Raw genomic sequence first — 13,201 nt, forward strand, 5'->3', positions numbered from 1 at the left:
CTTTTATAGCAGATAAGGGAGATCTTCTGGAGGAATCTTAGTTGTGTTTGCCAAGGAAGACCCATTTTCCACTGCTCAAATTTACTAAGAAGTAATTGTATCTACTGTTAAAACAAAACCTTACCTTTTAGGCTTGTGACTACTTATTACAAGTTATGGCCTTAATAAAAGATGAGCTTTTTTTTTTTCAAAGGATTTTTACAGGCCTGAAAAAGTGAAAGTATCAATAGAGAAAAAAGCAAAAGGTAAAGCTGCACCAGTCACTGTTTTCATATTAACAATGGGTCAAATGAGTGCGTAATGTGACAGGGATCACTTGTAGTGACGAACCCAGAGAGAGAGAGAGCGTTAGCATCTGACTCTGCAGCTCATTCTTTGTATTTAAAGTGTGCAACTAATACTTGATTTCACACTCACCAAATCTAGAGCTGCAGTGATTAGACAATTGATCAACTTTCTGATTGAAAGAAAATTAATTGCCAACTACTATACTATACTATACTACACCAACTTTTGATACTTGATAAATCGCTGTAATCAGATTTCTGCCTCTTAAATGCGGGAATTAATCTTGAGTCTTTTAGTTTTGGACTGTTGGTTGGACAAAAAAAGCAAATTGAAGATGTCACTTAAGCCCTGTTTCCACCAAACACTTTCGGTATGGTACCTTTGGAACCAAAAGTAACCTTTCAGACATGCTACCAAGACCCCAGGACCATCTAGCATTTAAACCACAAACAGTACCCTTAAATCTGGACGGGGTTATTGTCACGCACTGCTCCGTCCAGCGCTCACTGTATTTCCTCATAGATGGAAGGTCTACACGTCAATTATCATCCACAGAACCATGTTGCATGCCGACATTTTCAGAAACATTCAGAACAGTTTGCAGTGAGAGTCTCTCTTGATGGGATATTTAAAATAGCAGGTTTGTGCATTTAGTCCTTCTCAGGCAAGCGCAGCTGACAATTTAGAGACTAAAAGATTCATCATTTAACCATGAAGATAAATTGGCACATGAATGAAAATAATCATTAGTTGCAGCCAAACTGAACTCAGAGCTTAATTTTTGTCCACAGCAGGCAGCTGCTTTCAACTAAAAAGCTCTAAAAACCCGCTGTACTCTACCTGCCCAGCACTAAACAGCAGACAGACACAGTTAGTGGAGACCAAAACAAAGCCTAAAGGAGAGTGAATCTTTGACTTCTAATTGCCTGGTGGGCACCACTGCACAAAAACATGCTGTAAAGACTTTGCTAATTGGCTTATTCTCTGTACAAGAACTCATCACAGGACTAGATTGTTAGATGGAGGGTAAACTACATCATGTGCTGGAGACGGGAGTCTCAGCTGGTTGCCTTGACCACATAAAGGCAGTACAAGGCCTTTAATTTTCACTCTATTATGTTTGTGGCAGAGAACCATAACTCTGTGGTAATTGTCCATTATGGAGGGACAGGAGAGAAGGGAGACAGACGCATCTGGTCTCATTCAATAGCCAATCTCCTCTGTGTCAAGCATGAAAACGTCAGACGTGTGCTCACACACACACACACTCACATAGACACACACATTATCACTATGAACCTCATGTGTGATTAAAGGGGTGTGACTTGGCATATTAATACATTCTCTCTCTTCCATTATTTATGAGTTACATTTGAATGGTATTTATCTCGATCTAGGGCAGCCATGCAAATGAAGCTGAGGTTACTTTGCATTCTTGTGTCCTTATGGGCAGAATCAGCCTTTTTGTATATTTAATGGTATCTATTTCTCATCATTATTGGATGATAAGTGCAGACTGTCCTCTGTGATTTAGGTTTCTTAATTTTAGAATCTCATTCATTTCTGCTGCAGTATATCAGGGCTGAGATTAGGCTAAAATTGGGCTTTGGGGGGTTTGTGCAGTCACATTTTGTGTAATATAGTTAGCATGTGTGAAAATACAGTTAGGATGCAGTGGCACAGGAGCAGAAAATAGGCGAAAGAAATGTGTTTAATATGGGTTGTTTGACTGTTTGGCAGTGCTGCAGATAGTTAAATATTAACTGTTACGGCTGGTTAATTTTCATCTCTCTCACTTCCCCATGAGTGTGTTCCCTCCTCCACCTCTCCTCACTGCTGATTTACAGCATTCCCACCCTCTCTTTTGGTTTCTCTTGTCTTCCCATTCTCTCCTCCCACCCTGGGGTGACTTTGTCCTTGAGTGTTGGCTCACCCCAGAACACTATTATGGTAATGGTTAAAATTGACCGTGAATCAACATCTTGAAGGACAACTTCCCTCCCGCCTCCTCCCCTCCTCCTTGTCTCTGGTGACTCTGCTTTCCAGGGAACCGGTTTGTACAGTGTCGAGACAGGTACTCCGAAGGTTTGATGGGTAAATACAGACATGAAGTAACCAGGCGACAGGGAAACTTGTGTCTGAAGATCAGACTGTAATTTCTTTATAGATGCTGATAAAACTGAGTTGAAGAGAGATTTTGAGATGGATAAACATCGGGTGGTTGACGGGCCCGGGAAAACCCAGCTGTACTGGAGAGGAATGCTGCTCACAGGTATTGTAGAGATGTTTCCTTTTGTTTGACAGTCCAGCAGCTAAGAAACATTAAGACTGTACAATTTGTTTTGGTTTCAGTTATGAGGTGTGTGTGTGTGAACCACTGAGAAAAGAGTTGGAGGAAGCGCTGGTTTTAACACAGAAACCCACACACGCAGGTGCTGCCTGTGGATGCATCAGTGTGGGTGCAGTCACCTTAAAAACATTTCAAGCATGTAGCATATCTGTTGTGGAAACCGTGTGGATAATTACTCATGACTTGTATAAAGGTCAATCAACACAGTCTGTATTAAAGTTATGGTGATTACAGCTGTGGATTTTTACACATTTGGTGCTCTGTTGAGTATTTACAGCTGCCAAAGGTGTACTGTGTGGGGGCTGAGTCAGAAATTGAACTACAGTAGTCTGGGTGGCAATCTCTATGCACCTCATGATTCAGTTTGATTCAGAGGGCTGAATGTGATTATAAAACAAATATAAAATTTTGGATTTCTATACATGATTTTTTCTTTTTACTGTGTGTCTACTTGCCACTTTAAAAGCATAATATATCTGTATTCTGGTTGGATTGTGTTCACCAGTGGTTACAAAACTTACACGCAATCATAATGTCAAGACATTACGAGAAATTACTGATTATTGACTTTCCTGCATCGAGACATAATCACGACGCATCCAATGCCAGCCTTAGCGCAAATTACTTTTCCAGCGATTTTACTGTCGCGGACAAATTTTCAATTTTAGTATAAAATAAAAAGAGTTTTGTGTGAACTCTCGTGATTGTTTGGTGTAAGATGGTCAGCAAACTGTCTTAAAGGCTGTCTTTGTCCAGTCTTTTTTGTTTCTTCTTGTTCCGACAAAATCCATCATGTTTATTGAAGAATAACTGAACTCCCTGCAGCATCAAAGAAGAAGCAGGTTAGACGGTAAACACGGAGGGGCCCTGAGGGGATGCAAGAGCATGAGCAAGTATCGGTTCTTTTGCAGGCTGGTAGTGAGTTGAGGCGTACAAAGTTTCGTGTTTTTGCGGACACAAGAGGAAGTGTTAATATGTCATATTTATTGAAGAGAGTTTGGCATAATATTTTCCACCAGGAGTAAGATGGGTAAAAACCTCAAAAGAAATCTAGCTGTAGTCTTGTAAAGGTAGGTAGGTAGTGACCTTTCAAGATTTCAGTCTTTGCAAAATCTTATCGTGTGTGACTAAAAACTGACATTGTCTTTAGATGTGAGAGGGGTGTCAGCCTTTCGTCAGACAAAGTCCTTTAGTGTGTGGGAGACATAAGAATGGGTATTTTCCTGTACAGTATGGAACCTTTTAGGGCAGATGTCACAATGACGTCAGTTCTGTTAGCTGAAGGCACAACATAACTCACAGGGCTGTAGGCTATGAGTCTTAAAATGTCGTCCTGTTGTGTTATTAGGAGCCAGAATAGAAGGAGTCATGGTTTAAAACTTAAATTCTTTCATTTAAAAGCCACCACTGCCCGTCAATAAAAACAAAGACAACTATGGTTAAATGTGATTAGACCAAAGGGCGGAGGCGATCATCAAAAATGTTCACATGTGCAGCGCACACGTCATATCAGGTTAATGAAAGAGTGTTTACTTTTGTAGGGATGAATAACATTCTGTGTATTATTATCATGTCCACCTAATCAGAAATTGGAGAGGTATCAAGACTGGATTTCTCCATTACGCTAAATTTTCAGCACATTAGCTAACGTTAGCTTTGATAGCAAAACAAACCGGAGGAAACCGTTCAAGTGTCATCTCCTTTGTAAGATTGGCATAGTAATCCACCATAAAGCCGGCCATCCCACCTTCAGCAATCCTGTCAAATTGTCCATCCACTGAGTAAGAGCGTAGAGGTCAACCAGTCTGGTCCCGTCCGTCAGTGTTTACTTATTCAGGTAACACTAAATTCAGTGTGGCGCTCTACATTAAAATGAGAGTTCTGTTGGTTGAAGAAACAGAGCATTATATTTCTACATGACTTAATGAATGGTTTTGCTGCTCCGTCTTCCCATACAGAGTGTCCAGAGTGCACACTGCCAGTCTGAGAGTGCGGTGCTCTGGATAACCAAACAGTACATTCAGACAGCACTCCAAATTTATGAACGGTCCATTGGAGTGAATGAGTACTTTGCCTCATCTTCCTCAATTGTCTAAAGCAAGCCAACAGAACTTGATAGCTAGCACTAGCTAATGTCTGTGGAGAACTGTTTTGCCTCCAGCTAAGCCCCACCCACCAAAAAAACGTCATACTGTTTACTAACAGTAAGAGGGTCTATAGCGCAATGCCCAAATTGATTAGCTTTATGTGCTTTGATAGTTTGTGGATCACAACTGAGGTCTGTAGCACAGAGGAATAAGCTGTATCAGACTATGGCTATATTTCTGAAAATTGTCTTAGGAACATTTAAATGTGTGTTTTGGTCTTTTCAAAGAAATTGTTTACTACAAGAAAAATTCAGAATATATTGTCAGCCTCATATTTTAGGATATGTTGGAGTTTAGTTCAGATAATTTATTTTTTCTGTGTGTTATTGTAGTGATATGTGTTTTCTTTCATCTATGCAGGATATTTCCATTGTGGGGTAATCTTCTATTTCTGCTCTGACTGGCATCTGCTTCTAGTGAATACAGGGCATGCATAAACTGTAACACATTAAATGGCCCAACTCCACATTTTCTGATGGGAATTACAAAGCGGCTTGAAGTGTTGGAGAGTGGAGCGAATGCGAGCAGTGACAGTGGAGAGACGAGGATGTCAGTCTGTGTGTTGACTGAAGGTCAGACTTGGGTCATTAGTCATTTGGTGTTTGACGCAGCAGCCGCCTGTCTGTCAGACTTGTGTCGCTATAGAGAGGGTGAATGTAAACAGAGACGAGGCAGCTATCAACAGCGGAGAGATAGACTCATGATAATACCTTTGTTTACAACACCTTCGGTAGTGAAATACAGCGTGTATACACACAGTTCTGAAGATTTGATAAATGTCACAGCTCATTAACTGACCTTTATCTGTCAAGGAGGAGATACCTGTTTGTTTTTGATCAGCCACCATCATTACAGCTTCATATGACAGCTTCACCAATTTATAGCGGTATCAGAATGGTGGCTGCCATTTTCTTATGTAATACCCAGACTGCTTGAGGGGGAGTGAAAGCTTTAATTTAGAGAGTTGATTGGATTGCTGTGAATTTAGCAGCTAAATTGGATTTTTATTCTCCTTGAATGCCACCATTGGAGGATTTGCTGCAGTTTGCCACCTGTTTTGATGTGTGTTTTAATTCATGATGCTAAGTAGAGGAAGCCCAAAGACGTACAGAACGATGATGTGTTCAGTATAAAGCTGACATGACAGACATGCGTCAATACCTTTTATATTCACTTACAACTGTGCAGTTTTAGTCTTTTCAAGTAAGCTTGGTTAAAAAGAAGAGGGCATCAATGAAGAAAATCGACCCGTTTCTTTTACAAGATCAGTTATTTCATTTCTTTTTTTTTTTTTTTTATAATTTCTTAGAATTACTGTGAATTTGGGGAAGTTTGAGGCATCTCTTGTTGGTCGCTTTCAAACAGTTATCATGATCACTGTCAGGATGGACGCACGTCTGAGTTTCATTATCAGTATTCAGACTTTATCGTCAACCGTGTCTGACATCATTTCCAAAAATCTTGCCTCAGTAGTGTCCACAGTGCATGTCGATGTGTGCATGTGATTTGTTGCCATTTCTTTTTTTGTGCAGTGGTCTGAGTGTTGTTATGCTAAGAGTTGAGACCTCAAGATTATGGAATATGAAAAACAGGAAGTTGACAGACAGGAAGAGGAAGTTTAGGGTCAGGCCAGTAGCTGGACCAGTAGACTCTCCCCATCATATATCATCATTGATGAAGGTTTCCCCTCACACCCACAGTCTGCGGGATGCTTTTGATAAGCTGCTTACGTGTTTTACAGTAAACTCTGAATAGGGAACTTATATAACTGACTAGGTCCAATTTATGTATTGTAAAGTAGGTGTGTGTGTGTGTATGTGTTTGTGCGTGTGTGTGTGTGAACAGCAGGCAGGCCTGTCATGAGGAGTCCAGATGGTGGGCGGAGAAAGCCCTCCTTTAATCCCTGCGCCAGGATATTATACCCCCCTTCGCACACACATGCACACGCGTGGGCACATGGGCGCACACACACACACACAAAGTCATTTGTACCTCCTCTTAAGTATTTGCACGACCCCACGCTGAGTTTGTCCACTTTTCCTTTACGTGGCATTATCCACTCACCATTATGTCGTCTCAGTTCAGCCCTGCTGTGCTCATATATCCTAACTGACACTCAGCTAAATACTTGGTGCAAATCATAGTTTGGGGTATTAAGAGAAACAGTGAGAGTGTTGCATGGACAGTCTTAGATTAATTAATGACAAAATGTGTGGAGATAGACTGAGGGAACACAGATACTCAACTGAATGTCTTAACAAAACAAAACTAAGTAGTGATTTTACTGCTGATTGATGGTTTAAATGGAAATAAGCAAGGTTTTTGCTTTAACTATCCCATTATGACGTAAATGCTAATTGCACAGTGCACTGGCTACAGAATAATGTTACTATCTGTGTTTGGATTGGTTCCTTATAAGCCTCACTTTCACTATGCAGCTCCGTCCGCCACTGGGTACCATTTCCCGGGAAAATGAAAGCTCAATTTACAGTACAAAGGAAGTGCGACAACCATTACAGGAAGAGTATGGTGCTCATTTTACCACGGTAGCTGATGTCATGTAATGGTCAATGCAGTTACTATCCTCATTACAAGAAATGACAGTGGCAGTGGAAAAACCAAAGTAACTGTGGAAAATAAAGTGCAGTGTGTGTTGTTGTTGGTAGTTGCTAGGCTCTTAGGTCTTTGCGACAGCGGCAACAATAATACCACTTGAAAACACTCGGGAAGGAAAAGTTCAAAAACTGAGCTAATGTGATGAACGTAAGCCCATCTTTGTGTTACAGTAATCAGATATTGAGTTCCTTAATTACAGCCTGATTGCTTCAGGTTTTAGTTACATGTAAGCTTATATGTATTGCACCTTTATTTCCGCCACTCCTTATGGCTCTTGTAAATCCCATCTGCGGTGTGTTTATGCCTCCTATGCACAGGTGGAGAAATGTTCCCAGCAAAACTGAGTGGCGTGACCTCAGTAAATCCAGTGAAATACATAATCAGCCTCAGTTGACATGTCTCCTAATATTTGCCAAATCCTCCATTAAATGCATCAGCAATGAGGAGAGAGGCTCACCTTGCAGACACTCACGAAAATGACAAACAGTAGCTCCAGCCTGATGCCTCTGCACATGTACTTGGTGCAGTGTCACATCTGCGCAAAATAATAATCTACAGCCATGCTTTTCTTTTGCTTTTTGTCCTAAAATCAAGCTAGAAGTAACCTTTTAAGGAAAATGAGGATGAAAGATAATAAAACAGGTTTCTCACGGTTGTGATTGGTTGGTATCACTGTCGATGTCATTGCCAGCACAGAGTGAAACAAAAGTTGAATGAATTGAGCTCGACTTCAGATTGTATGGTTGTACAGCTGTTCTATTGTGCTGTGTGTCACTTACATGTGTTGCTGCATGTCAACAACTACATTGATCACACTGCAGCTGTGATGCTTCATATCAGATGGAACGTGTGTGTGTGTCCCTTTTTTATTGTGTCTGAGTTATATATGTGTGTGTGTGTGTGTGTTTGGGGGGCTTCCTAATACTCATGCGAGCCCATCATTGTTTTTACGAGCGTTGCTATTTTCTCTTTAATCTTTTATGTGCATATTAAACGGCTGTGTTGAAAGAGTGTTAGCTCTCCCCACAGACTGTGCCCTACATATCACAGACAGACTAATTAGGGTTTCTATCTCCAAGGGGCGGTATATTCCTCTTCATTCTCAAAACAAACACAAGTCTACTCCTGATCTTGATAAATGGTGCTACCAGAGGAGCGCCGCAAAACTCCGGCAGCTTTTGCCCCACAACAGCTTCGTGCATGTCCAGCATGTTGTTTTGGCTATTGGAAAATACGGAATGGTATTTTCATCTCCTCTGTCTGTCGTTGCTCCTCTTACATAAAACATGGGGTAGCCTGAAACATTTTGAAGCTCCTGCCTCAGATGCGGGTATTAAAATACCCTCCTGCTCTCAAGTTTTCTCGTATGTCTTTTTATAGCGAATCTTGTGTTTTGTCGTTGCAGAGAAGAAAGACAAAGCTGGCTGCTTCCAGTCCAAGACCACTGATGAGGCCTGCGTGGCGGTGAAAATCGAACACTCCAGAGGTAGGCAGCATCACCATTAACTCACCTTACACTTGCTTTTGTGCTTGTTGGATCTTTTTCTTTGAAGTGCAGCTTTATTTAAATGAATTTGTCATAGAAAGCTCCACTGGTCATGATGGTGATCACTGATAGCTTTATCGCTGCAGACGTCTCACGTGCGCGGGGGGTTATTCATTTTCTGTGGTTTCCTGTCTGTCTGTATTTGTGCTGGTGGTGACGCAGTCCTTTTTTTAATACCTCTTCTTGATCCTCATCTTGTGATGTGTGGGAGGTAGCGCTGCCACAAGCCGAATTAAGATGCATAGCTTTTTAACTTGTCAGTCGCCACCTCTGATTCACAGCAGGTGGGCTGCACTTATTTGCATTTTGAAGTCGATATCACGGCGTGAGTTTGAAGCCTTTTAGTCCTTTTTAAACTTCGCCAAATCTGGTGAGATTTCCTCCTTCATCTGCGCAAATCAGCTGCAGTGGAGTGAACTTTAAGACAAGATTCATGTGCAGGGAGGGGATGCAGGAAGATGCTGCGAAGGGCAGTATGAACACTCCTCCCTGCAGCTCACAGCGAGGCAGGGGTGTGAAGAAAGCTGCTGGTCTCTGCTCTATTTTTATATCAGAGGCGTGTGTGTGTGTGTGTGTGTGTGTAGCTCAAAGTCTGCATCTGTGTGATGAATGGGTGCGTTCCTCCAGTCCCCAGTGTCTTCCTATTTTCACCTTTTCTCATTTTCTCTCCTCTTTATGTGTCTCATTCTCTCCTGTAAATCCCTCCCATCTGGCTTTTTTATCTGTCTGTCTTCTCTACACTTGTCTAGTTTCATCATGCCCTCACTTTTCCTTCCTTCCTGTCTGTTTCATCCTATTCTTCTTCCTAAAGCTTTTTCTCACCTTCTGCCCCGAGCTCATCCCTGTGAAATAATATCAGTGTCTAGGTGTCTCTCCAGTTCCCATTCTCCACCTCCCTTTGCCCCCCATATCTTCCACACTCCCCACACTCCATCCTCTTTTTTTCATCACAGCCCCTGACAGTTTTGTCTCCCCCCCCAGTGTCTGCTGGTTCAGAGCAGACTGGGGTCCTAATCTCGGCCCTTGGATTAGAGGATGAGGCAGGGTTAATCTGAAGAAAGTCTGGGTAGTTGAACAGAAACAGCTAATCCCCCATGCCTAGTGGTAACGGTTATCTGTCACCCTGTCTGTCACTCACTCACACATACACACACATGCACACTGTTTGTGCTAGCATGGTAGACTCAATGAACTCTTCTTGTACCAGAGCAAAGCCAGACATGTTCTTTAACTACACACTTTCTAATCTCATTGAGTGATGTAGGGCACCAGAAATGGTTAGAAACTGGGTTTTGTGTGTCATTGTTTGTGTTGCTTGTGTGTGACTATGTAAGTAAGGACAGAAGCAGCAGTTACTTGCAGTTTATCTTAGTATGTGGCATGTGCCTCTGAAAGTGTTTTACCCATTTTAACAGTATCAGGAAAGCATTTAAATGTAAAGGCCCAGATTCACCAAACCAACATCAAATAAATGGCAACGAAGGCCAACCGTTGTATCAATTTGCCTGTATCTTGGCCAAAAAGTTGCACCTGAACACACTGCAAAAACTACAGCCAATGGCCAGCTAGCTTGAACGTTCTGCACCAGCGTGAGAGGAAATAACACTCCATACCATCAGGTGGCTGTAGTCTGTATTAGTCATTTAGAAAGGGAAACCAGAAGATCAACAGGATGGATCTTCACTTCCTTTTCTCTTCTCATACTCTGAGCTGAACTGCCAATCAGAGTGATAACTAGGGCGACAGATGCTCACTGACGGCAAAGAGCATGGATACCAAGAGGCGAAGCTCAATAGAACGCCTCATAGCAACAGACTCGCCCATGGTTTTGTCCTACCGCCACCATTTTGGACTGTCAGCAGACCTGCTTGCATACAAAAACACACAGACAAACTGAAGTATATTGCTATTAATTATGTTTACAATGCTACTCACCTCGTGATAGCTTGGTCACAGCTGCTTTTTCACGTTTTTGTAAAGCAAAATATAGACTTTAAAAAAAAACAAAACGAAGAAAAACGGCCTAGATGGCATCTCTACATATAACATCCACTTATGAGAAGATTAACTTAATTACTCCTTCAAAATCACCCCATAAGCCAATCTACCAAAAAAAAATAAAAAAATAAAATTTTTTTAACTAGAAACACATTAATGGTGACGTCACATAGTCAGGAATAAAGATGTATTTACAGTTTGTACAGTAAGGGGACAGTAATAATAATAATACTATATAGTTTTATTTATTTATATTTTAATATGATATATTTTAATGCTAAAGCAGTGATAATAAATGGTCCAAGAGGCCATGTATATATATATACATATACATATATATATATATATATATATATATATATATATATATATATACAGTACAGGCCAAAAGTTTGGACACACCTTCTCATTCAATGCGTTTTCTTTATTTTCATGACTATTTACATTGTAGATTCTCACTGAAGGCATCAAAACTATGAATGAACACATGTGGAGTTATGTACTTAACAAAAAAAGGTGAAATAACTGAAAACATGTTTTATATTCTAGTTTCTTCAAAATAGCCACCCTTTGCTCTGATTACTGCTTTGCACACTCTTGGCATTCTCTCCATGAGCTTCAAGAGGTAGTCACCTGAAATGGTTTTCCAACAGTCTTGAAGGAGTTCCCAGAGGTGTTTAGCACTTGTTGGCCCCTTTGCCTTCACTCTGCGGTCCAGCTCACCCCAAACCATCTCGATTGGGTTCAGGTCCGGTGACTGTGGAGGCCAGGTCATCTGCCGCAGCACTCCATCACTCTTCTTCTTGGTCAAATAGCCCTTACACAGCCTGGAGGTGTGTTTGGGGTCATTGTCCTGTTGAAAAATAAATGATCGTCCAACTAAACGCAAACCGGATGGGATGGCATGTCGCTGCAGGATGCTGTGGTAGCCATGCTGGTTCAGTGTGCCTTCAATTTTGAATAAATCCCCAACAGCGTCACCAGCAAAACACCCCCACACCATCACACCTCCTCCTCCATGCTTCACAGTGGGAACCAGGCATGTGGAATCCATCCGTTCACCTTTTCTGCGTCTCACAAAGACACGGCGGTTGGAACCAAAGATCTCAAATTTGGACTCATCAGACCAAAGCACAGATTTCCACTGGTCTAATGTCCATTCCTTGTGTTTCTTGGCCCAAACAAATCTCTTCTGCTTGTTGCCTCTCCTTAGCAGTGGTTTCCTAGCAGCTATTTGACCATGAAGGCCTGATTGGCCCAGTCTCCTCTTAACAGTTGTTCTAGAGATGGGTCTGCTGCTAGAACTTGCGATTTCTGAGGCTGGTGACTCGGATGAACTTATCCTCAGAAGCAGAGGTGACTCTTGGTCTTCCTTTCCTGGGTCGGTCCTCATGTGTGCCAGTTTCGTTGTAGCGCTTGATGGTTTTTGCGACTCCACTTGGGGACACATTTAAAGTTTTTGCAATTTTCCGGACTGACTGACCTTCATTTCTTAAAGTAATGATGGCCACTGGTTTTTCTTTAGTTAGCTGATTGGTTCTTGCCATAATATGAATTTTAACAGTTGTCCAATAGGGCTGTCGGCTGTGTATTAACCTGACTTCTGCACAACACAACTGATGGTCCCAACCCCATTGATAAAGCAAGAAATTCCACTAATTAACCCTGATAAGGCACACCTGTGAAGTGGAAACCATTTCAGGTGACTACCTCTTGAAGCTCATGGAGAGAATGCCAAGAGTGTGCAAAGCAGTAATCAGAGCAAAGGGTGGCTATTTTGAAGAAACTAGAATATAAAACATGTTTTCAGTTATTTCACCTTTTTTTGTTAAGTACATAACTCCACATGTGTTCATTCATAGTTTTGATGCCTTCAGTGAGAATCTACAATGTAAATAGTCATGAAAATAAAGAAAACGCATTGAATGAGAAGGTGTGTCCAAACTTTTGGCCTGTACTGTATATATATGTATATATATATATACACACACACACACACACACACACATATATATATATATATATATATATATATATATCTATATATATATATATATATATATATATATCTTACCTCCAAAACAAAACTGGCATATTAAATTGATATTAAAACACTTTAAAACTTACACCTCAGGAGTTCTTACCTGTCGGGATCCTTCGGGAAACGGTGGAAGGCCAGGTGCGGGGTGTTCCACTGATAGTTGTTGCAGCTAATTGCACTACACTGTTTTCTTTTACTTTTTTCTCCTCTCTCCT

The 13,201-nt window shown here is 41.2% G+C and overlaps 1 protein-coding gene across 6 annotated transcripts in view; it reads left to right on the plus strand.

Annotated features, from left to right (window-relative positions):
* fgd4a (FYVE, RhoGEF and PH domain containing 4a) overlaps positions 1–13,201 on the plus strand; it is a 68,249-nt gene that overhangs the window by 30,935 nt on the left and 24,113 nt on the right. For 5 of the 6 annotated variants that reach the window (XM_078168096.1, XM_033635256.2, XM_078168097.1 and 2 more), the window contains exon 2: positions 8,807–8,887. In XM_078168096.1, coding sequence (XP_078024222.1) covers positions 8,807–8,887 — 81 coding nt within the window. Of the gene's footprint in view, positions 1–2,420; positions 2,561–8,806; positions 8,888–13,201 lie in introns of those variants that run through there. The other variant, XM_033635259.2, reaches the window with a different exon arrangement.

Source organism: Epinephelus lanceolatus, chromosome 5, assembly GCF_041903045.1.
Source record: "Epinephelus lanceolatus isolate andai-2023 chromosome 5, ASM4190304v1, whole genome shotgun sequence".
Classification (NCBI taxonomy): domain Eukaryota; kingdom Metazoa; phylum Chordata; class Actinopteri; order Perciformes; family Serranidae; genus Epinephelus; species Epinephelus lanceolatus.